This window comes from Bison bison, unplaced genomic scaffold (genome assembly GCF_000754665.1).
Source record: "Bison bison bison isolate TAMUID 2011002044 unplaced genomic scaffold, Bison_UMD1.0 scf7180017864495, whole genome shotgun sequence".
Classification (NCBI taxonomy): Eukaryota; Metazoa; Chordata; class Mammalia; order Artiodactyla; family Bovidae; genus Bison; species Bison bison.
This window is the reverse complement of record NW_011495054.1, coordinates 5,795,129-5,817,542: the sequence shown is the minus strand read 5'-3', so window position 1 is coordinate 5,817,542 and position 22,414 is coordinate 5,795,129. Positions and strand designations below refer to the sequence as shown.

Sequence of the window (22,414 nt, the reverse complement as noted above, 5' to 3'; positions counted from 1 at the left end):
TCCAGCAAGCTGTAATACATAACCTCCAGTTAGTAGGATATGCCAGGGAATAGAAGAATGATTTAAATGTCATTATGAGGAAACAACCAGACACATTCAGAGGCTAAAATTTTCTACAGGACAACTGGCCCAGTTTCTTCAATATGTCAGTGAAAAAGAGGAATTGCACTAGAATAACACTTAAGGGACCAGACATATTAGAACAAACATAATGCATGGTCCTGGGTGGGATCCTGATTTGCAAACCAAGAGTAAAAGAACATCTTTGGAGATTAATTGGGAAAATCTGAATATGAGCTTGAAGTTAAGATAATGAAAAGTTACTGCAGTAAAAAGGCATAGGTCATTAATTTAAAAAGCAGGTTACAAAACAATACATGCAGCATATGATTTGGTTTAAAAAAGTATAGATGAATTTACATATACCTAGGAAAAGGTTCCTAAAGATTTACACTAAGCTGTTACAATGGTGATCTCTGGAAGGTGGACATGTGATGTTTTTATTTTTTCATTATTCCGCTTGTCTCTATTTTCTAATTTTCTTCAGGATACATGCACTGCTTTTGTAATAATTAAAAAATAAGTTAAATAAGAACTGCCAATGGCCAGGGGGATTCCCTGGTCCAGTGGTTAAGAATCTGCCTGCCAATGCAGGGAACATGGGTTCAATCCCTGGTCCAGGAAGACTCCACACCTACTGAGCCCACGTGCCCTAGAGCCCATCCTCTGCAACAAGAGAAGCCACAAGAAGCCTGCACACAGCAGCACAGCCACAAAAACAAATAAATCTTTAGGAAAAAAACTGTCAATGGCCAGGAAGAATTCCTAAGATGACAGAGGAGTAAGACCTGAGCTCACCTCCTTTTATAAGCACACTAAAATTACAACTATTCAGAGAGAACTTACTGATGAGAAAAAGACCTGAACCTTCCAGAAAAGACCTTTCACAGCTAAAGGTAAGAAGGAACCACAAGAAGGTGAGTAGGAGGGGCAGAGTGGAAGTATAGTTAAGACCCAAATGGTCGAGTGGGTGACCCACAAACAGGAGAGTAACTACAGTTTCAGAGGTTCTCCCCAAGAGCGAGGGGTCTGAGCCCCACATCAGGCTCTCCAGCCCGGGGGTCCTGTGCCAGGAAGATAAGTCCTCAGGATGTTTGGCTTTGAAGGCCAGTGGGGTTTACTTTTAGGGGACCCAGAGGGCTGTGGGAAATAGAGGCTCCAGTCTTAAAGGGTGCACACAGAATCCCACCTGCTAAAGGACCCAAGGCAGATGCAGCAATTTGAAAGGAGCCTGAGTCAGATGCACCTGCTGAACTTGTAGAGTCCCCCAAGAGGCAGGGGCAACTGGAGCTCACACTGGGGACAGACACTGGTGGCAGCCGTTTTGGGAGCTTGTTCTACTCTGTGGACACTGGTGCTGGCAAGTACCATTCTGTCCATCAAAAGACTAACAGATAAAGAAGATGTGATAGATACACATGTGCATGCGTGCACACAGCAATACTACTCAGTCATAAAAAAGAATGAAATCTCCCCATTTGCAACAACATCAATGAACCTGGAGGGTATTATTCGCAAGTGAAGAGAGTGACAAGGGATTAATCTCCAAAACATACAAACAGCTCATGCAAATCTAAGTTTAAAAACCTAACAACCCAATAAAAAAATGGGCAGAAGATCCAAATAGACATTTCTCCAAAGAAGACATACAGACAGCCAAAAAGCGCATGAAAAGAAGCTCAACATCGCTAATTATCAAATAAATGCAAATCAAAACTACAATGAGGTAGTACAAGGTAGTACCGGAGGTATCACCTTACACTGGTCAGAAAGGTCATCATCAGAAACTCACAAACAATAAATGCTGGAGAGGATGTACAGGAAAGGGAACCCTCCCGCACTCTTGGTGGGAATGTAAATTGGTGCCTCACTCTGGAGGACAGTATGGAAATATAAGGAATTCAAATTGGAAAAGAAGTAAAGTTGTCACTGTTTGTAGATGACATGATACTGTACATAGAAATTCTAAAGATGCCACCAGAGAACTACTAGAGCTAATCAATGAATTTAGTAAAGTCACAGGATACAAAATTAATGCACAGAAATGTCTTGCATTGCTATACAGTGAAAAAAAAAAAAAGATCAGAAAGAGAAATTAAGAAAACATTTACTACTGCAACAACAACAACAAAACACCTAGGAATAAACCTCAAGTCTCTTTTAATCTTTTTTCGTTTTTTTTTTTTTCTCATGCTATTTTGGGTTTTTTTAACTTAATTTATTTTTTAAGTATTTATTTATTTGGCTGTGCTGGGCATGTGGGTTCTTCAATCTTTAGTTGCAGGATATGGGATCTAGTTCCCTGACGAGGGATCAAACCCGGGCCCTCTGCATTGGGAGTGCAGAGTCTTAGCCACTGGACCACCAGGGAAGTCCCTATTTTTTATCTTTAATTTTTGGGTATAGTTGATTTACAGTGTTGTGTTCATTTCAGGTATAGGGCAAAGTTAATCAGTTTGGATTTGTCTAATTGCTTCCTTATAAAATCAATTAACTTGTTCCTCTAAAATAGGGTTGGCAAATTTTCCTTAAAGGTCCAGACAGGAAATAGTTTAGGCTTTGTGGGCCACTTACTACCTCTGTCATATACTCTTTTTTGCTTCCTGGTTTATTTCTGTCTTGTTCTAACAATCCTTTAAAAATGTAATCCCTCTGTTATAAAGCTGTGTTTTTCCCCTTGAAATAACCAAATAATCTGTGGGGTGATATTTCCAGTTCTCCATCTACCTTTCACCTAATAATTTTTATCATATGTAGATGGTTTTTGCCTGAATCAGATATTTTATTAGGAGTTGAAATGGTGATTCTCTAATTATACCATTACTTCTCCAAATACTAGCTGGCATTCTTACATAAAAAAAGAGCATACCCTCTTTACCTAGAGTTATTCAGTTACCTTAAAATAGCTGCTACTAGAAAAATGGTCAATTCAATCAGTATTTAGAGTAAGCAGCTGATATTAGAGTAATTTTTAAGATGGTCAATTGTGGGATGGGGGAAGGGTCTCTTTTCTGAGGACTCATGGATTTTTACATATTCATGTGAATAAATCAACTGCAGCCACTATTCTCCCCGATGCTCCAGCTGTCACAACTTCAGCCAGTGTGGGTCCTTTCAAACTGCCTTCGGTGTCCTTTGACACAACTCCATTAGCTTGTTTGATCTAAACTGAAGTACACATATAATTATTCCATTAGGTTTTGCAAAGCTTTCTTGTTTCTAGCACAAAATGATTTCTCAGGCTTACCCTGTTGAGTTCCTACTGCAGACTTGGAATTTCTCTTTTTCTCCAAGGAGCCCTGGTTCCTTCTAGTGGGGAAGGATATAGGAAGTAAAATCTGTGCGTTAGGGGTACTCATTACTACTAGCATTTGATTAATTTAGGTTCTTCTGCAGACAGAGCTTGGAAAAAAAAAATACATGATGAACTTCACGTGTCTTGTATCTTCTGATTTATGCTTATCTATCTGTCCTCGTGTCTGATTTTTCTGATACTAACTCCTTGCCTGATTCCTCTTCACAGCTGTCCTCATACCCATTCTCTTGCTCACCTCAGCCTGCTGTAACTGTTAAAGCCACCTCCTGCTAAATACTGAAGCGCTACTATTGCTGTCCCTTCGTTATATGACATTGCATGGCTCTGACCATGAATCACATTAAGCAAAAGTGAAGGGATATTGCCATTAAAGTAATGTGTAGCAACATTCATTTGCTGAGCACTAATTTTAGAATGCCACATCTCTCCTAATTGTTTAACTGCGAAAACAGATTGATTTATAAAACCAAATTTTGTTTTCTATATCATCATCAAATTTTACAGACTTCTGAGCTTTAAGGGCACTGTGATTGGCACAGAGATACAAATAAGTCAAAGACAGTCTTTAGCGTGAGTTGTATCAACACATACAACTGCTCTTTAATAAGCCAGGAAGCATGAGAAGAGCTAGTAGGAAATGGCAACCCACTCCAGTGTTCTTGCCTGGAGAATCCCAGGGACGGGGGAGCCTGGTGGGCTGCCGTCCATGAGGTCGCACAGAGTCAGACACGACTGAAGTGACTTAGCAGCAGCAGCAACAATCCTAACAATCTCGTAAGGTATATAGTATGATTCTGGTCGTGTTTTTAATAATCCCTACTTTTTGTCCACATGAGAAAAATGTGCGGTTTCAAACCCTGAATCTCAGTCAACACAGCTAGCAACCAACAGAAACAAAGTAAACCCAGACTCACCTAGTACCAAAACCTGAGCCCGCCTCACCTCGCCACGCCGTCTCCTAGAAGGGGTGATGATGGACGAGACATGCCCTAACTGCAGCAGGGCTTAGTGTTTGCTTTCATTCCACACAACCTTCCAGGCACTGACTGTACCACTGAGGTGGAAGAAAGTGCTTATCTGAGGGGTTCCTCCAGCGGCTTTGTGTCATTCTAACAGGGTATCCCAGAGACTCCATTCTGCTTAATGCCTTTACTGATGAAGGAATTAAGAAACTCGTAACACTGGCTGCTGATACTCAAGTAGGCAAGAACAGCTGTTACCAATCCTAGTTTCATATCAGAAATAGTAATTCTCATCCCTGGTTACACATTATAATCACCTGATTAAAAAAAACTCGTGATGCGCAGGTCACATCCCAGAGCAGCTAAATAAGAATCTCTGGGGGGTGAGACCCAAGAATCAGAATTCAGTGCAAAAGCTGCCTGGGTGATCCTTATATGCAATCAGGGATGAGAATCAGCTTTAGAATACAAGAATAGCATTCACTAAGCGACTTTGATAAATGGCGGGTAGGGGGGAGAAGGTTCCAATCCAAAAAAGAGGAGACCAAACGAAATGGAGAGACAACAAACAGCATTTTGAAGTCAGCAAGGAATAAGCATGAAAAGCAGTGTTTCTAAGAATTTACACTGTCTCCATTCAAAGGCACTTTCACTAAAGGAGAGTCTGCTATTTCTCTAGCCTGGTTCAGCAAAGTTAGAATTCTCACCTGTAAGGCTCCAAAGCCTATGCTCTTCAAGTCACACTATCCCCAGCAGTAACAGCTGTCACTAATTGAGTACCTATTATGAACCAAATGTTTTAGTTTCTAAACAACTTTATGAAATAGGTCTCTCTTTTACAGAAGATGGATAAAAAAGATAGCTTACATTTATTACTAAACAAGTCATCTGGACCAGAACACCCAACTGTGATCCTGGGGGCACTGAATTGCTATTCTAGTGCACACAAAGCACTGCCTACAGACAAAATACATCATGTCATTAAATGCTGTTGTGATAAGAGAATATACATATCCTTCTAGAAGTATCACTAATTCTGTGTCATTTTTACTCTTTTTATCGACCTGCAGATACTAAAATAACCTCTACTATCACGTGAGAGCATACGATTTTAAAAAATATTAAGAAGGGGTCCTCCTGTGTTGAAACTGGAACTCTCAGGCACTGCTTGTGGGAATATAAAATTACACACGCCTCTTTGAAAAGCAGTTTGGCAGTTACTTAAAAAGTTACACAGAGATATATCAGATAGCAATTCCACTCAAGAGAAATGAAACAAATGTCCACACAGACTTGTACATGAATCAATTCATGATCAAAGCAGCACTAGTCATAATAGTTGAAAACTAGAAACAATACAAAGATCTATCAACGGATGAGCCAATAAACAAAATATAGTATAATCATACAATTGAATACTATTCAGCAATAAAAAGGAACTATTAATATGTGCTACAATGTTAGTGAACCTCACAGACATTATGCTAAAGAGCCAGACACAAAAACTACCTGCTGTCTGATTCTATTTATACAAAATATCCAGGAAAGGTAATCAATACAGATCAAAAGCAGATTAGTGTTTGCCTGGGGCTGAGGGTGGAAATGGGTGTGGGGGTGGTAACCGACTGCAAAAGGTCAGGAGAGAACTTTTGCGGGGGCAGGGGTATAGACATGTTCTAAAACTGGATCACAGTGATGGTGGCACAATTCTGTAAATCTGCTAAAAATAACTGAATTTTACACTTACAATGAGTGAATTTTACACTGTAAATTATACCTCAACGAAAGTGAAAGTCACTCAGTCGTGTCCAACTATTTGTGACCCCAGGGACTATACAGTCCATGAAATTCTCCAGGCCAGAATACTGGAGTGGGTAGCCTTTCCCTTCTCCATGGTATCTTCCTAACCCAGGGATCAGAACCCAGGTCTCCTGCATTGTAGGCGGATTCTTTACCACTGAGCCACTAGGGAAGCCCAAGAATACTGGAGTGGGCAGCCTCTCCCTTCTCCAGCGAATCTTTCTGACCCAGGAATCAAACCAGGGTCTCCAGCACTGCAGGCGAATTCTTTACCAACTGAGCTATCAGGGAAGCCCTATATCTCAAAAAGGTCATTCAAAAATATTGTAGAAGGTCACTGGATTAGAGTTGTAAAAGAGGAGGGACGTCATACTGAAAGACTGGGAACCAGCTATATAGACAATAGTGAAGGAATTCAGCAAGAGTGAGGGTGCATAAACGAAGTAAAACAGAAATTCTCTGGGTAAAAATTTTTAGTAACAGTTATATTTACTATACACTAGAACCACAGAACTAAGTAGTGTATGCCTATTTGACTTGTGAATGTCATCTTATACTCATTCTATTTCATCAAGGTGCTCAGCCTCCTGCAGAAGATGCCCTGAGTACACAGCCCTCGACTCAATGGAATTAAGGACATGAATTAACCGGAACAGACGACAAAACCTAAGTGACAGAAGAAAAGTACTAAAGTGCTCTTGGTGGTCAGGAGAGATTAACACAGGTGGGGAAGGAACAGCAAAGGCCTCATGAAGGAAGCAGTAACTCAGTTTGGCCTTAAGGCCTGGGGAAATTCCAACAGGTGGCAACAGGAGGAGAGAGTGAGGAGGGAAAGCACAGGGCATTCTCAGGAAACACACTAGTCCGGTCGAAGCACAGGGCATAGAGAGGGAATGGGAGATGAGGCTGGAAACGTGTAGGTCCAGATGGTACAGGGCCCAAATGCCATGCCAAGGAGCCTCAACTTTATCTAGTTGGCAAAGGGGAGTCCCCAGAAGGCAATGAGTTGTTCAGAACTTCCATGGAAGAAGGTAATCTGACAAAAGGAAAAAATGAAGGGGCAGAGCATAAATGCAAGATAAAGGTGTGATTATTGCCTAAAGTTCAACAAAGGATGTGGGCAGATTCTTTGATCCCAGGAAGGAGGGGAGGTTCATGCTGAATTACAATTCATCTCTTGAGAGCTTCTGCTTTGTCATTTTTTCCAATGCTCTTGGGATCTGTCTGTCTCTCCCACTGGCAGTTAAGAGTCCATTACTAACATCTTTGGCAGTCTGTGTTTCAGAAGACACATTTTTCATTCACTTTGTTTTACCCCAAAGGATTCTATTTGGCAAATAAATTCCTTTCACTTTAAGGAAGTGCATGCAAGGAATGACTTTTTAATTCATTTCTGCCAGTTTTTAAATAGGATGTTAATTTTGAAAAACTGGCCTCAATCCTATGCTATGTTCGACTTCAATCTGGTTTTTGAAGAATAAGTCAAATATTTAAATAGACTGCAAGGCTTTGAATCGATTCTAAATAAAAACTGGTATGCTTTTTGTAGAGTTCCTATTAAACACTGAAGTTCCTTTTCAATAATCTGTCTGTATACAGACTACATAAAAGAAAACACTACTGCTTAAGTAAAGAGAATTAATTTTACTGCACAGAGTTTAAACTCTGTGTTTTACAGACTTTTTATAACACACATTTGCATAAACCACAGCTTTTCTTGCTCTGTGACCTTAGGTGAGTCACATCCTCTTAAGGCCCTAATTGTTTCCTCAAGTGTAAGATGAAAGAGTCATACGGTAGAAGCTAAGTAATGGGTTAAGCCTGGCCTTCAAAATTTTAGTAAGAAGAAATTCTCACCATCTTAAAACATTATTCTAGAAATCTGAAGTCAAAGTGGTAATTACCTATGCTTTCAGTCTTCAGATCAATAAACCTTTACAGGATTGTGGCCATGTGTGTGGCACTATACCAAGCATTGGGATAAAAATCAGTTAAAGACACAGTCCTTGCCTTCATATTGTCTAAAGCCTAGCAGGAAAACAAACATCATCATTGTGAGATTAAATGGCAAGAAAATATAGACCTCAGGCTTTATCATTTAAATAAACTGAGTCTGAGAAAGAGCATCACAGGTCAGTGCCCCTAACCTTTGAGGACAAGTTAATGTTTATCCTCTGTCGGCAGCCCTCCCTTCAGGAGGGAAGAGGCTGACTGTGTGGAGCATGAGTTGGATGTACAGAGAACAGAAGGTCTTCTGTGAACAGTTTATAACTTTGTTAGTTTTATTTCTGTGAAATAATTATGGAATAAAGATCTGAAGTGATGAGGTATATCCAAAATTCAGTTAATACCTCGTTTCCTTAATTTACATAATATTAGAAAACATGAAATTGACATCTATTACTTAAGTCTTATCATCAATCTAGAGGGAAGGCCATATGCTAAAACACCTGTGACATCATGGTTACATCTTCCCTGCACTCTGAGCCTGACCACAGCAATGTCATAGTGGAAAGAATGACTGGTATCCATAGAAACATCACCAGACTGGGACCATGTAAAAAGCTGTAACCTAGCAACTGATGACGAGAGGTATGTGTAGGGGAATTCTTCCAGTTCAGCAAATGATAAACATGCAACACTGAATGCAACTAATAATACTAGGGCAATGTGGAAAGGCGGACTTATCTGTAGAGAACTGGGAATGTCAGGCTTTTTTTAAAAAAAGCCGCTTGCACCATGCTGCTTAATTTTAAACAGGAAAAGCATGTAAACACCTCCTCACTGCCTATAGTATCAGTTGTGTGCATGGAAAGTACCTTACACGTCATGACTAGAATGGAAAATACATTTTGTAGTGGCACCAATCATTTCAACCTCTATCTCTCATTATACAGAGGCAATGAATTTTGTTGAGAGGAGAAACCATCCCTGGTCTCAGAGAAGGATGGATGTGTTCTATATGTAAAGAAGGCAACATTACAAAGCTCTCAGATTCCCCATATACCACATAAATGTGAGAATGTTTCTCTTAAGCATTTTCTTTTCAATAGAGATCACATAAATATCTATATACATGGACATTTAGAGAATGGAAGAAACATCTAGTTCAATTCCCTCATTTTACAGTCACAGTCTGAGACCCAGAGTGAAATTTTTTTTAAGCTCAGAAAGTTAGTGACAGAGCATGGGCTAGAACTGAGGTCTTCTGTTTTCCATGCCAACCCTTTCCATTAAAGGAGAATTCCATTTTTCTTTTCCTTCATGTCTAAAGAGGAACATCATTTGGATTTTATGAGAATGAAAAACAAAAACCACTGGGACCTTAGGGTTAATCTGTTGTAACAGTTAATGTTACTCTACTTAATATAAAAATGAATGTATGTCGTAGCTCAGTCAGTAAAGAATCTGCCTGCAATGAAGAAGACCTGTGTTTGATCCCCCAGTTGGGAAGATCCTCTGGAGAAGGAAATGGCAACCCACTCCAGTATACTTTCCTGGAGAATTCCATGGACAGAAGAGCCTGGCAGGCTACAGTCCATGGGGTCCCAAGAGTCCAACACGACTTAGAGACTAAATCACCATACTACCCTAGGGCAATTTGAAAAACACATCCTTTTTCTTTGGAAATTCTATTCCAGGTTATAGCTTCAAAGGAATTTATTCAAATCTGTGATTATCAGATATATTGCCTGAGTACAAAAAGACCAGCAGCTTCTCTATTTGGAACAAAATGGTATACATGGCACACTTACAGCAGTCTGCCATCCTGCTCAGCTTAACTACTCACTAATGGATTAGTGATTTACAAATCATGTTATAATATACAGGCGAAAAAATATTTTTTACAAATAAAATATTAAGCAGAACTTTAATACATGAAACATAAAACTGCTCAGGTTGAAATGGAAATGGGGGAGGGGACAGGAATCCACCAGCAAAATGTCCCTTTCAGCTCTTCCTTCCTTCAAACTATTCTGAGGTACCTCTTGGAAACCTATGGCTCCTCTGATCACAGTTTGAGAACCACTGATCTAAACCAATGGCTGTCCAAGTTATGAGTGTGGTGGTGGGGGTGGGTTTTCCCTCTCCATATGCTTTCCCATATATAATCTTATAAGAAGCCTCGATAAACAGATACAGATAAGGGTAACCTTTTATTAATATTAAATATTTTATAAATTTAACTAAGATTTAGAAGATCATTAAAAATACCTAGGTCTTTAAAAAAATTGAAATTGGAGGATAAGGATGATAGTACTAGCTTTACTCCGTATCAATGTAATTGTGGATTCAGCTTTGATTTTAAAGCACTGAAGTAGTTACAAATTCGACCAGTTTATACGCAGTTCATCTTACAACAGTGTCATACTACTGAGTTACCGGAGAGGGCACAAAGGCAAGGTGAGCTGGCGGCACAGCCTGAGACACCAGCGGCCTTTCATTCATTTAACGTGGCGCTCATCTTAAGAGGGCACATGATATGTGTATTCTGGTAATGACTCTTCAGAGCGTGACAAAATTTTAAAAACAGTCAAATTTGTGGAAGCTCCAAAAAGACATTTTACAAACATTTTCTAGTCTAGTCCAGCTAGACTGGAAGTTCTTTTTCAGTTCTAAAAATTATATGAGAATACTGGATCACTGTCCTGGACACCAATGAAGAACAATGGAGAAGACGCTGTCACAGTTAAAACATTATCAGCTTTTCTGCTGATGATTATGATTACGATTATTATATTAATGATTATGTTTACTCACTGAATACAGATACATTATTTTTCAAGGCAACAGTATTTAGGGACCAGACCTGCGGGCCAGCCAGCATAGGTAACAACAGAGTGCATAGTTTGTGGCCATTTTTTGTTTTCTCTGCCAGTAAAGGCCAACCTTACTATCACTTGCAATCATTTGCCAGGTATAAAACTTAGAGGCCTCACCTCACATCAGGCAGGGGCAGCTCATTTAATTCTGTTTCCATCACTCCAACACAGCACACTAATCTGTCTACAGAGACTAAGGGAACCCAGGTTAAAAAAAAAAACAAACCTGACTACCAATGTACTAAGTCAAATCTAGCAGCATTAAGAAAACCTACTCCCACAGTGATTCATCTAAATCTTGGGCCTGGAAACCCCCCAAACTTAGACTTAACGTGTCAGAACCTCTGGCTCTCCTCTTTTGAAAAAGAGAATCAAAACACGATATAGTTGTAACTAACAGAACCAACCTAAGATTCCTGAATCAGGCACGGTTCTCTCTGGATAAATAATTAAGATCAGTCTCAAATAATCAAGATACAAATCTACCCATAAAAACACCCATATGCTGAACGAACAAGCAATTATCACCTTAATGTGTTTAACCTACTAATTAGCAACAGTACCAATCTGGAAAAAGCTGAAAATGCTGTCTTCACAGAGAGCTCCTATAGGCAAAAACCCCTTTTCTCTTCTAGCTGAAGTGAGCCTCTTAACAAATCCTTCTCAATCTTCATAGTACCTCCTTGACAAAACAAATACAAGCTGCTGAAAGTGGACCCTAAACCTCTGGATGCATTTTACTCAGTGACTCTGAAGTTAAGGGGCATCCAAAACAACATGCAGCAAATATCAACAACAACAAAACAAGCCAGCGAGATGGAAATACACGTGAGGAGGTTTTTGTTTCTGATTGACCACCTCTCCTAGAAAAGGTACAAAAACCAATCTTAACATCACTAGTTAATCCATAACCACTTTAAAGCCTTCAGCAATTCACTGACTTTCTGATGATCAGTTTCTTATCTGTCAAATAAAGAATAACTGCTATCCGTTTCATCACAGAGTGGTAATGAGATCTCAGAAGGTCCCATATGTGTCCTTTTGGAAGTCTGAATTTACTGTTGTCTGGTTGGAAAATAATTTTGTCTTCCAAACTTCTTTCAAGGATAAGCTGACTAAAAACTGCCATGTCTTTTTTTCTACAACACAAAACCGGTAAATGAAACAGACTTTAAGGAGAAGACAAGTAAAATACAGGCCCCTGCTCCCAAAAGCCCAGTCAATAATTAAAACTACTTTTGATGAGCAGCTGTTGTTCACTGTAAAGTGTTCTAGAAATAAGGATGGTTGTGTGTCACCAGGCAGAGCCACAACCGTCACGATTTTAAAGCCTTTAACCCTGAGAAAGAAACCTGGGAGAAATTTGCTTCAAAAAGTACACGGATGCAGAGCTGCTAATCCCAAATGAGCTGTTTAAAGAACAGGGATCTGTTTGCTCTTCAGGGGAAAATTAGTCTTTTCAGGAAGATTAGCTCCAGCTACTGTGCATCCTACCTTCTTTGTGTGTGGATAAGACATTAGAGGCAGACTGAGGAATACAGCTTAGAACAGGCAGCAGACAGACAAAGCACCTGTTTGCACCAACTTCCTCCTACTCACGTCATTCCACAGACACCAACTCAGAAGAGCAGTTCTCCTAGCGGCTGAGAGTGTGGGGGACAAACGAGAAGAGGGGGGTCATGGAGGGTAGAAGTCAGGGCTAGACGGAATGAGAACTCATCTGAATACAGCTTCAGTCACTCTGAATAAATTCTTGGGAACAATCAACAGAAGGCACTATAAAACAGAGCCTCAGGCCCTGAGAGTGCTCAGAGGACTGTGGGAAATTTAACGCAATATTTCACCTCAATACAACAGAATTCTCACTGTTCTACTTATATGAAACCAACATGGATATTAAGGGTAGCTCAAACTTCATCCAACAGTAATTATTCGATTTTATATTCCAACCTCTCCTCTAGCCTTTGGTCTCTCAAGTTAATGATGCCACCATTCCCTAGGGAGCCCAAGATGAAAATCCAGGAGTCATTTTTTATGATTCTTTTCTTAACTCCCTTTCTCACATCCATCCATTCCATTCAAAACTCTTGGTTGGTTCTACCTTCAAAACATACACCCCATCTAACCCTTTCTCATCACCTCTATAACCAAAGTGACCATCAACTCTCCACTGGAGAGTGGCTTCTTCCCTGACCTCTAGGCTTCCACTGCTGGCCCCTATAATCCATTCTCCCATGGTAGCTAGAGTAAACTTTTAAAACAGTTATCGATCAGGTCTTGATGCTCCTCTGCCAAAAGCAGATCACTGGCTTCGCAGCACACTGAATAAAACCCCAAATCTGTATCATGGCAGAAAAGGGCCTACATCACCTGGCCACTGACTACTCCCCTTTGACCTCATCTTCCTAAGCCAATGGCACCATGGTCACATCAGCCTGCTTTCCACTCATTCCTAGGCTGGAGAAGGTGTGGAGAAAAGGGAACCTTCGACACCACTGGTGGGAATGTAAACTGGTGCAGCTGCTAAGGAAAACACTGTGGAAGTTCCCTAAAACTAGAATTACCAATCTCAGTCCTGGACATATATCCGGACAAAACTGTTTAATTCAAAAGGATAACACACCTCTATGTTCACAACAGCCTTATTCACAATAGCCAAGACATGGAAGCAGCTTAAATGTCCATCAACAGATGAATGGATAAAGAAGATGTGGTACAGCCCAGAAATAAACCCACGTACCTACGGTCAATTAATCTTCGACAAACAAGGCAAGAATATAGAATGGAAAAAAACAGTCTCTTCAGCAAGTGGTGTTGGGAAAGCTGGCCACTTGCTGGTAAATCACTGAAGTTACAACATATCCTCTCAACATACACAAAAATAAAGACCTAAACGTAAGACATGACATCATAAAACTCCTATAAGAGATCATAGGCAAAACATTCTCTCACATAAATTGTACCAATGTTTTCTTAGGTCAGTCTCCCAAGGCAACAGAAATAAAAACAAACAAACTTGCACAGCAATGGAAACATACCATAAACAAAATGAAAAGACAGCCTACAGAATGGGGAAAAATATTTGCAAATGATGTGACCAACAGGGGCTTAATTTCCAAAATATACAAATAGCTTATACAACTCAACGACAAAAAAACAACCCAACTGAAAAATGGGGAGCAGACCTAACTAGACATTTCTACAAAGAAGAAACAAAGGCTTCCCAGGTGGCTCAGTGGTAAAGAATCCACCTGCAATGCAGGAGACAGGTTCAATCTCTGGATTGGGAAGATCCCCTGGAGAAGGAATGGCAACCCACTCCAGAATTCTTCCCATTCTTGTCATGGGAAATCCCATGACAGAGGAGCCTGGTGGACTACAGTCCATGAAAGGGTCACAAAGAATCAGACATGACTTAGTGACTGAACAACAACAAAGGTATCCTCAGGATATATGCAGCAATGTCAATACTAAGTGCTACAGGATAAACCTAACTCAACTCCCAGGAGGGTCAATTTTACACAAATATTTTTGAAAAGAGATTTGACTACTAGACAAAACAGTTTTAACATGCTGATAAGTGCTGGGGACACTTCAGATTCTTCCATCCTCTCAAATTAGAGAATCAACATTGGACTAGATGCAGAAATCTCATCTTCATGAGGAGGATATGATGGTTACCATTTATTGAGCACTCACTATATGCTAGATATCATAGTTAGAGTTTACATACATTACCTCATTCCATCCTCATAACAACATCAGATAATAGTAATAATACTATTGTTTCCATTATACAGAGAATGAAAGTAAAATTTTAAAAAGTGGGAAAACTTTCCCATACTCACCCAGCTAGTACATAACATAGTTGGTGTCTGGTCCCAGGGCTGTCTGGGCTCCAAAGCCTGTGACCTTGATTGCTACCTTAGAAATTTGAAACTGAGGCAAAGGAACCCTCATCAGTCTTGTACTGGAAGAGCCTTAAGTAAGCCACATATCTTTTGGTCCCTCCAGTTTTTCTCAGCTATAAAATTAGGACAATTCCCATCCCTTCCATCATCATAACGTGGATCCGAAAGCTTATGAGATATATATTATAGCATTCTATTTTAGAGCTGAAAAGAATCTTGGTCATACAAACACCTGAATATGAATGTTTATGGCAGCCTTATTTATAAAAGCTAAAAAGTGGTAACAACCCAAATGTCCATTTATTAATGAATCAATAAACAAAATGTGTTGTATCCATGCAATGGAATGTTCTTCAGCCATAAAAATGAGGTTTTGATATACACTACAATGTGGGTGTACCTTGAAAACATTATACTAAGGGAAAGAAGTCAGCCACAGAAGGTCACATATGTATGATTCTATTTACATGAAATGTCTAGAACAGACAAACCCATCGAGATAAAAAGTAGATTAATGGTTTTCAGGTGTCAGTGTGTGGGATGGGGGTTAGGAATGAGGAATGACTGCTAATGGGCACAGGCTTCCTTTGAGAGGTGTGAGATGTTCTATAATTAGATAGTGGTGATGGTGAAACTGTACACTGTTAAAAAGCAAATATTATGGTATATGAATCCTATCTCAACAAACAAACATTAAAAAAAAAAAAAACCATGGAGGCCATGGCAGCAAAGGAAATACATTTAAAAATACTTTGGACAAATAAATCAACTATACTTCAATAAAAAAATACTCTGGACAAAAGCATCACGGAAATATCAACACATTTTAGATATCATACATTTCATGCTTATAAAAACACATTATTCACTCTGTAAGAAAAGCATGGCCTTCTACTACTTTTGCTGGTTGTTAACTTGTCCTAAGAGAATCTTAATTCACTTCAAAGTACTCCACTCCTCTAGTTTCTGAATACTCAGTTAATAAAATGATAATAAAATGCAATCTAAACTGGCTGCTGATGGAAACCCAAGGGGCTTGGCCTGCTTAAAGAGAGAAAGGAGAAAAGCCACAAAACTCATCAAGGGCCTACATTCAAGGCCAGAGAAGATAACAAGAATCTAGATCTAGTGGAAATGTTATCCTCCCATATTCTTCTGGGAACCACTTATCAGAATTGTCTACAGAAAAATCAGGCACAGGAATCTCAACTATAAAAATACTACCTTAGTAAAATAACCATCAGCACTGAAACAAATTCTTTAACTTCATATTCTGCTTAACATAAACACATTATCTCATTTCGATTTCAACAGCACTTGCATTAGGTACAACTTTTCACCCCCATTTCAAAGATAAGGAGAGGGAGTCATAAACAAGGTCACCCAGTAAAGAAGCAGAGTCAAGATTCAACACGTGTCTGAATTCTAAGTTGAGGGCTCTCCCTATGTTATGTTAAAACTTGCTTTCTCCCACCACCTATCTTTCACCAGATCAAAAAGCAGAGTTGAGGCGGCTTCTGTTCATGTCACTTTGTAACATGAACTCAGCTCCCAATAAATAATTTCCTCTTAAATTGTTCTGGTTTGTTGTATTCCTTTCATAAGTCTCCGTAAGAAACATTAATTCAGAATAAGTATTAAATGTTTTTGAACAAATCAATCAATCTGGCCAGGCTGACCTGGTCAATCTTTAATGAAAGGACTTCCCTGGTTGTCCAGGGGTCCTGGCCAATGCTGGGAACACTGGTTCAATTCCTGGCCCAAGAACTGAGATCACACATGCTGCAGAGCAACCAAGTCCTCACGCCATAACAACTACAGTCTGCATGCCCTAGAGCCCATGCCCCGCAACAAGAGAAGCCACCGCAATGAGAAGCCCGAGCACTGCAACTGGAGAGTAGCCCCCGCTCGCCACAACTAGAGAAAGCCCATGCGGCAATGAAGACTCAGCACAGTCATAAATCAATAATTTAAAAAATTTTCTCATGAATGATAGATGAAGTCTCAAAAAGCTATATAATCTCAAAAGGATAGAGATTCCCTTCCCAGTTGCTGAAAAAGGTTTTAGAACTGACTCTGAAAGGCTCCTGAGCTGGCCCTGTAATGACTTCCGGAAGAACTGTCCAGCCCCTCCGTTCCAGCCAATCAAATGGCAGTCTGATTCCCTAGCGAGAAACCTGCAGGCAGCTCCACCACCACCTGAATTCTCATCTTCACATACATTCTGAGAGCTCCTGTGACTAGCTCTTTCCCAAGCTTTTGGCATCTCCCCTTCGGTCTCTCCCCTGCCCGCTCTGGCCCCCGGCGCCCTTGGTTCCATCCTCTCCTCCTTCCTCTCCCTTTCTCTAGTGGTAGCATTTACTTTGTACTTCCTGGTGAGGCACGAGGTTTAGACCAGTCTCAGGGTCCCCATGCCCCTGGAGGAGGGCATGGCAACCTTCCAGTATTCTTGCCTGGAGAATCCCCATGGACAGAGGAGCCTGGTGGACTACAGCCCACGGGGTTTCGAAGAGCTGGACACGACTGAGCGACTAAGCACAGCACAAGGTCCCCATGAGAAGCAACTAAGACACAACCTAGTGAAATAACTTCACGTGCTGCTCTAGCTGAGCCTTTCCCAGAGACCTAAGCACCAAACACTAAGCATGCAGACAAGGGCAGTGCTCTCCTAAGGGCATCTGTGCTTAGGGGTGTGATCAGAGTAGAAGTTCTTTTTTCCTCTAAAACGAGTAACTGAACTTGTTTTATTTTCAATACATAAGAAGGCACGAGGTACAAAAGTAAATCCAGCTCTTAATTTTCAAAAGTAAGTGGCTTTAGAGACCAGGGCATTAACAACATTCCTGCATTTGTTAAAAGGTGTGCTCGTATTTAAGTTAGATTTCCACCTACTCAGCTCTCATACTCCTTCTTTGCATTCTCTTGACTTTGGTTAATTAATACTTCTATGACACCACACTATAAAGGTACAAATAAAGAACTTCTACTTAATGTAGAAATAAAGAGAACACATTTTATATATACGGCTACACATACCTCTTTTCATATTTAAATAATAAGAAATGTACATTCACACTGAAAATCATTTGCTCTAGAAATTTTCCCTAAGCTTTTCAGTTTAAAGACGGCACCATTTGGACCTCCCTGGTGCTTCGGTGGTTAAGATTCCACCTGCCAATTCAGAGTACACGGGTTCAATCCCTGGTCCAGAAGATCACACATGCCATGGAGCAACTAAGCCCCAATGTCATGACTCCTGAGCCCATGGGTCGCAACTACTGGAGCCTGTGCACCTAGAGCCCGCGCTCCACAAGAGAACCCTGCACACTGCAGCTGGAGCGTAGCCCCTGCTCGCTGAAACCAAGGAAGTCCAAGCACAGCAACCAAGACCCAGGGAAGCCAAACATAAATTAACTAATTAATTTTAAAAAAAAGAAAAGAAAAACGGTAAATTTATTTTTTTTAAAAGATGGCACCATTTAATATCTGAACTAAATGCATTAACGTAATTTTACCAGTGACAGACTTTCTCTAGGTAAAAGAATCACAGACTTGTAGAGCTATAAGGAACATCAAATCATTAAGCAAACTCTTAGATTTTAAAAATGAGAAGACTCCCAAGTTAAATGATTGCCAAATGCTCACAGTTGGTTGGTGACAAGCAAGGGTCTTTGCTCCTGGCACCTAGTTCACCCCAGTCGAAATTCTTAAGAGGTGAAAAATACCTGATTTACTGGTATCAATACCAAAGGCAACAAAAATGAGAACTACTCTTACCATATATATGATGACATTAAACAGAAGCTCTGTTTCAACTTTTAGTATTTTATACCATAAATTCTTTTTTTCTAATACCATAAGTTCTTAACTCGTGACTCACCCTGCTGAGTTGGTCCAATAACCTTTGGTTCTGTTCTGATAACTCCTGGACGGCCCGTGTTTTCTCTCGATCTGCTTCCCGTAGATGAACCTGCTGCCTCTCCAACTCATCCTGAAGCTGCTTCACATCACTCTCCAGCTCAGACACACGCCCTTCCCACTCGCCTTCTCGGTTCTCAAATCGTCTTCTTAGTTCGTGTTTCTCTTGTTCTAAGTGCTGGGTGAAAATGAAGAGGATTTTTAAACTGTTAAAAAATTCCAGAGTCATTAATTTTTTTTCTCTTTTCACACTCTTCTAACTTTTCTTTTTCCTAGTCAGTCAGCACAACAAAACACTCTGCCATGTAGGACAAGTTGCCCATTTCACAGCTGCAAAAATATCCCTTTCTGCCAGAGTAGGGAAGGCTAACTTCACAAAGAGAACGCATTCCTACTGAAATACTTAATGTTATTATGTTTATTCCTGTCCTTGGACATGGGGGTTCTAGACTTAGGAACTCACCTGAAATTTAGTAAGTCATCTATTAATCAGTGAAATACACATTTAAGCAACTTAAAACAAGCCCTTGAGAAAGCTTCTTTTGCTGTCATCTGTTATGTTTGGTATAACACCAGGCACTTAGAATTTTCAGAGACAGAAAGGACTTCAGAGATCCTCCAGATCAACCACCTCTTCTTAAAATGAAGCAACAGAAGAGATTCTGCAACCAGCTTAAGGTCTGTTCTAGCAAATGGGACAGCTGGGATTGGGGTCTCCCTTACTTGACTGTTTAATGCTCTACATAACAACTCAATAAATATTTGCTGCTATATATAGCATTGCATTTCAGAATCATTAAGGCAAGTTCAGGCCTACTTTTATTAAATCATGGCCTACGATCCTTGCATGTTTATTTCTGATTCATTCATTCCTGACTGACTGTTATAGGTTAGTCATTGAAGTAATGTTGAACAAAAGAGACTTGATCTTTTCCTTTATGGAGTTTCCACTCTAGTGAGAGGTTGATAAAAGTATTATGTTGTACAGTGTGACAAATGGTATACAGGAAAAGTACAGATGGTTTGAAGGAGCAACAACAGAAAAGAACTCTTTTTGGATTGAAGGAAATAAGAACATCTTTTTGTTTCCGTAAGATAAATATGAATGCCTCTTTTCAGAGGCAAGTATGTTCTCCTATTTAAAAAGCATAGTATGAGGACTTCACTGGTCGTCCAGTGGTTAAGAATCCACCTTTCAATACAGGCTGATGTGGGTTCGATTCCTGATCCAGAACTAAGATCCCGCATGCCTTGGAACAGAGCAACTAAGCCTCCGTGACACACTGACTGACCCATCCCACAACCAGAGAGCCCACGGGCCACAACTAGAGTCCACGCAACACAACAAAAGATCCCACCTGCTGCAACTAAGGCCCGATGCAGCCAAATAAATAGATTTAAAAAATAAACAATAAAAAAAGCATAGCAAGTACCAAAAAACCAAGTAAATACCTCAGAGTATATGAGATGCATATGAGAAGTAAAGCAATGGTCCTCAACTTTTGCTGTCAGAAAATCTCTGATATAACTGTTCAAAATATATCCACCTAAACACTAATTCCAGACTGTGATTCAGTAAAGAATGGGATGAGGCCTAGGAAGGCATCTGTCTATCTACCCATTCATCTATTTAGGTTCTATTGGAAATTCTGATGCACTAAAGGCTGACTATCAAGCACTGAGATTGTTTCAACAGGCTAAGACAGGCAATTGCATCTTCTCCTTCAGCGTACTCAGACATCTTTTCACCTTGTGAATCTACACTCTTATTCCATCTAAGTTCTCACCTTTCAAATGTTTTTAGGATGCCTCTTTTGGAAAGCCTTAAGGGGCAGTGTATAGTTATACGAGAAAACCAGTCTCATTATTTCACATCTGAGATGTGCCTAAAAAAAGATTTTTCTCTCAAGAGAGGGACTTGTACTTCTCAGCATGAAAATTTTCTGTTCTATGCTTCCCTCATTTTGCTAAACTTCCAAAAATGAGGATGTTTTAGTCACTACACAAACTTCAGAAAGATGAGATGCAGAAGTAAATGGTAATTACAATTCTAAAATTGTGATACTTGGTTTTATTGAGTTTTTCCAAAATGGAAAAGACTGAGCAGAAGGCAACAGCAAGAACTCAGTAATCACAGTATTACTGAGAGGCCAGATAAATTAGGCTTGTGTTCTAAAAGAACAGAGAGACTTAAAAATATTCCGCAAACAGCTGTTAGTGAACAGCCCAACTAAGCGACTAAAACAATCTAATTCACGTGCAGGGAGTGAGGCAGGGTTGAGGACAAGTGATGCTGATTAATCTCTTCTGTCCTTACATTTCTTCCTAATTCAGGTTTCCCAACACTCTGGGGAAAAAAGTCAAGACTTTCCTATTAACGTACATACAGAACTTAGCCTTCTGTCTATTCTGAGAAAAGAAAGGTTTCTCCCAGAATTACATTTTCAGTGAAGTGCTAAATTAACCAGTAAACTCTAGGAAGAATATCAGAAAGTGTAGCCGTCAGGCTCTGTCCATGCTATTCCCTGTTTCTTGGGGTTACACTGTACTTTAAAAGGTAATATCTACACCTGAAACTAATATAATGCTATATGTCAATTACACCTCAATAAGAAAAAGAAAAAAGTTCATGTCAAAACTGTCAAGGTCATCAAAAACAAGAGAAGTCTAAGAAATTGATACAGGAAAAAAGAGACTAAGAAGATACAGAAACTAAATGTAAGGGTATCATGAAACAGAACAAGACATTTGGCAAAGGCTAAAGAAATCTATTTGCTAATAAGTCGTGTCTGACTCTTTGCGACCCCGTGAACTATACAGTCCATGGAATTCTCTAGGCCAAGAATACTGGAGTGGGTAGCCTTTCCCTTCTCCAGGGGATCTTCCCAACCCAGGGATCGAACCCAGGTCTCCCACATTGCAGGCAGATTGTTTACCAGCTGAGCCACAAGAGAAGCCCAAAGAAATCTAATTAAACTAAATGAAAAAGTTAAAGTGTTAGTCGCTCAGTCGTGTTAGACTCTTTGCAAGCCCAGGGACTGTAGCCTGCCAGGCTCCTATGTCCATGGAATTCTCCAGGCAAGAATACTGGGCTGGGTAGCCATTCCCTTCTCCGGGGATCTTCCCAACCCAGGGATGGAACCCGGGTTTCCTGCATTGCAGGCACAGTCTTCACCATCTGAGCCACCAAGAAAGCCTCATAGCTAATAATACTGTATTAGTATTGGTTTACTAATTATGGCAAGTACTGGGGGCAGGGCATATGGAAACTGTCCCATCTTTCCAATTTTTCTGTAAATCTAAAACCATTCTAAAAACAGCTTATTTAAAACTCTGAAGAAGTTAGTATCACTAGCTCACCTAAAATTGGTTGTTACAGAAATGGACTTCTGCCACGAACCAAAAAAGCATATTATTCTCCTAAGTCCAGGATATGGTTATTGAAAGATACAAAGAAAAAAAATACTATTTAAGTGGATCAAGCACTGAATGTAAACAAGGACTCCTGCATTTGCTTAACTAAATCTACTACCCAATTATGTAATCATTTTCACCTTACTTTTTTTAACAAAAAAGTTTAACAAGAACATTTATTCTTTTTTTTTTTTTTTTTTGGCCATATTG

General features: G+C 39.9%; 1 protein-coding gene across 1 annotated transcript in view; it reads right to left on the bottom strand.

Moving 5' to 3' along the window:
• The window catches only part of CCDC64 (coiled-coil domain containing 64), an 82,893-nt gene that overhangs the window by 57,720 nt on the left and 2,759 nt on the right, over positions 1 to 22,414 (bottom strand). Inside the window, exon 2 of the mRNA XM_010828835.1 lies at positions 18,753 to 18,968. Coding sequence (XP_010827137.1) covers positions 18,753 to 18,968 — 216 coding nt within the window. The remainder of the gene's footprint in view (positions 1 to 18,752; positions 18,969 to 22,414) is intronic.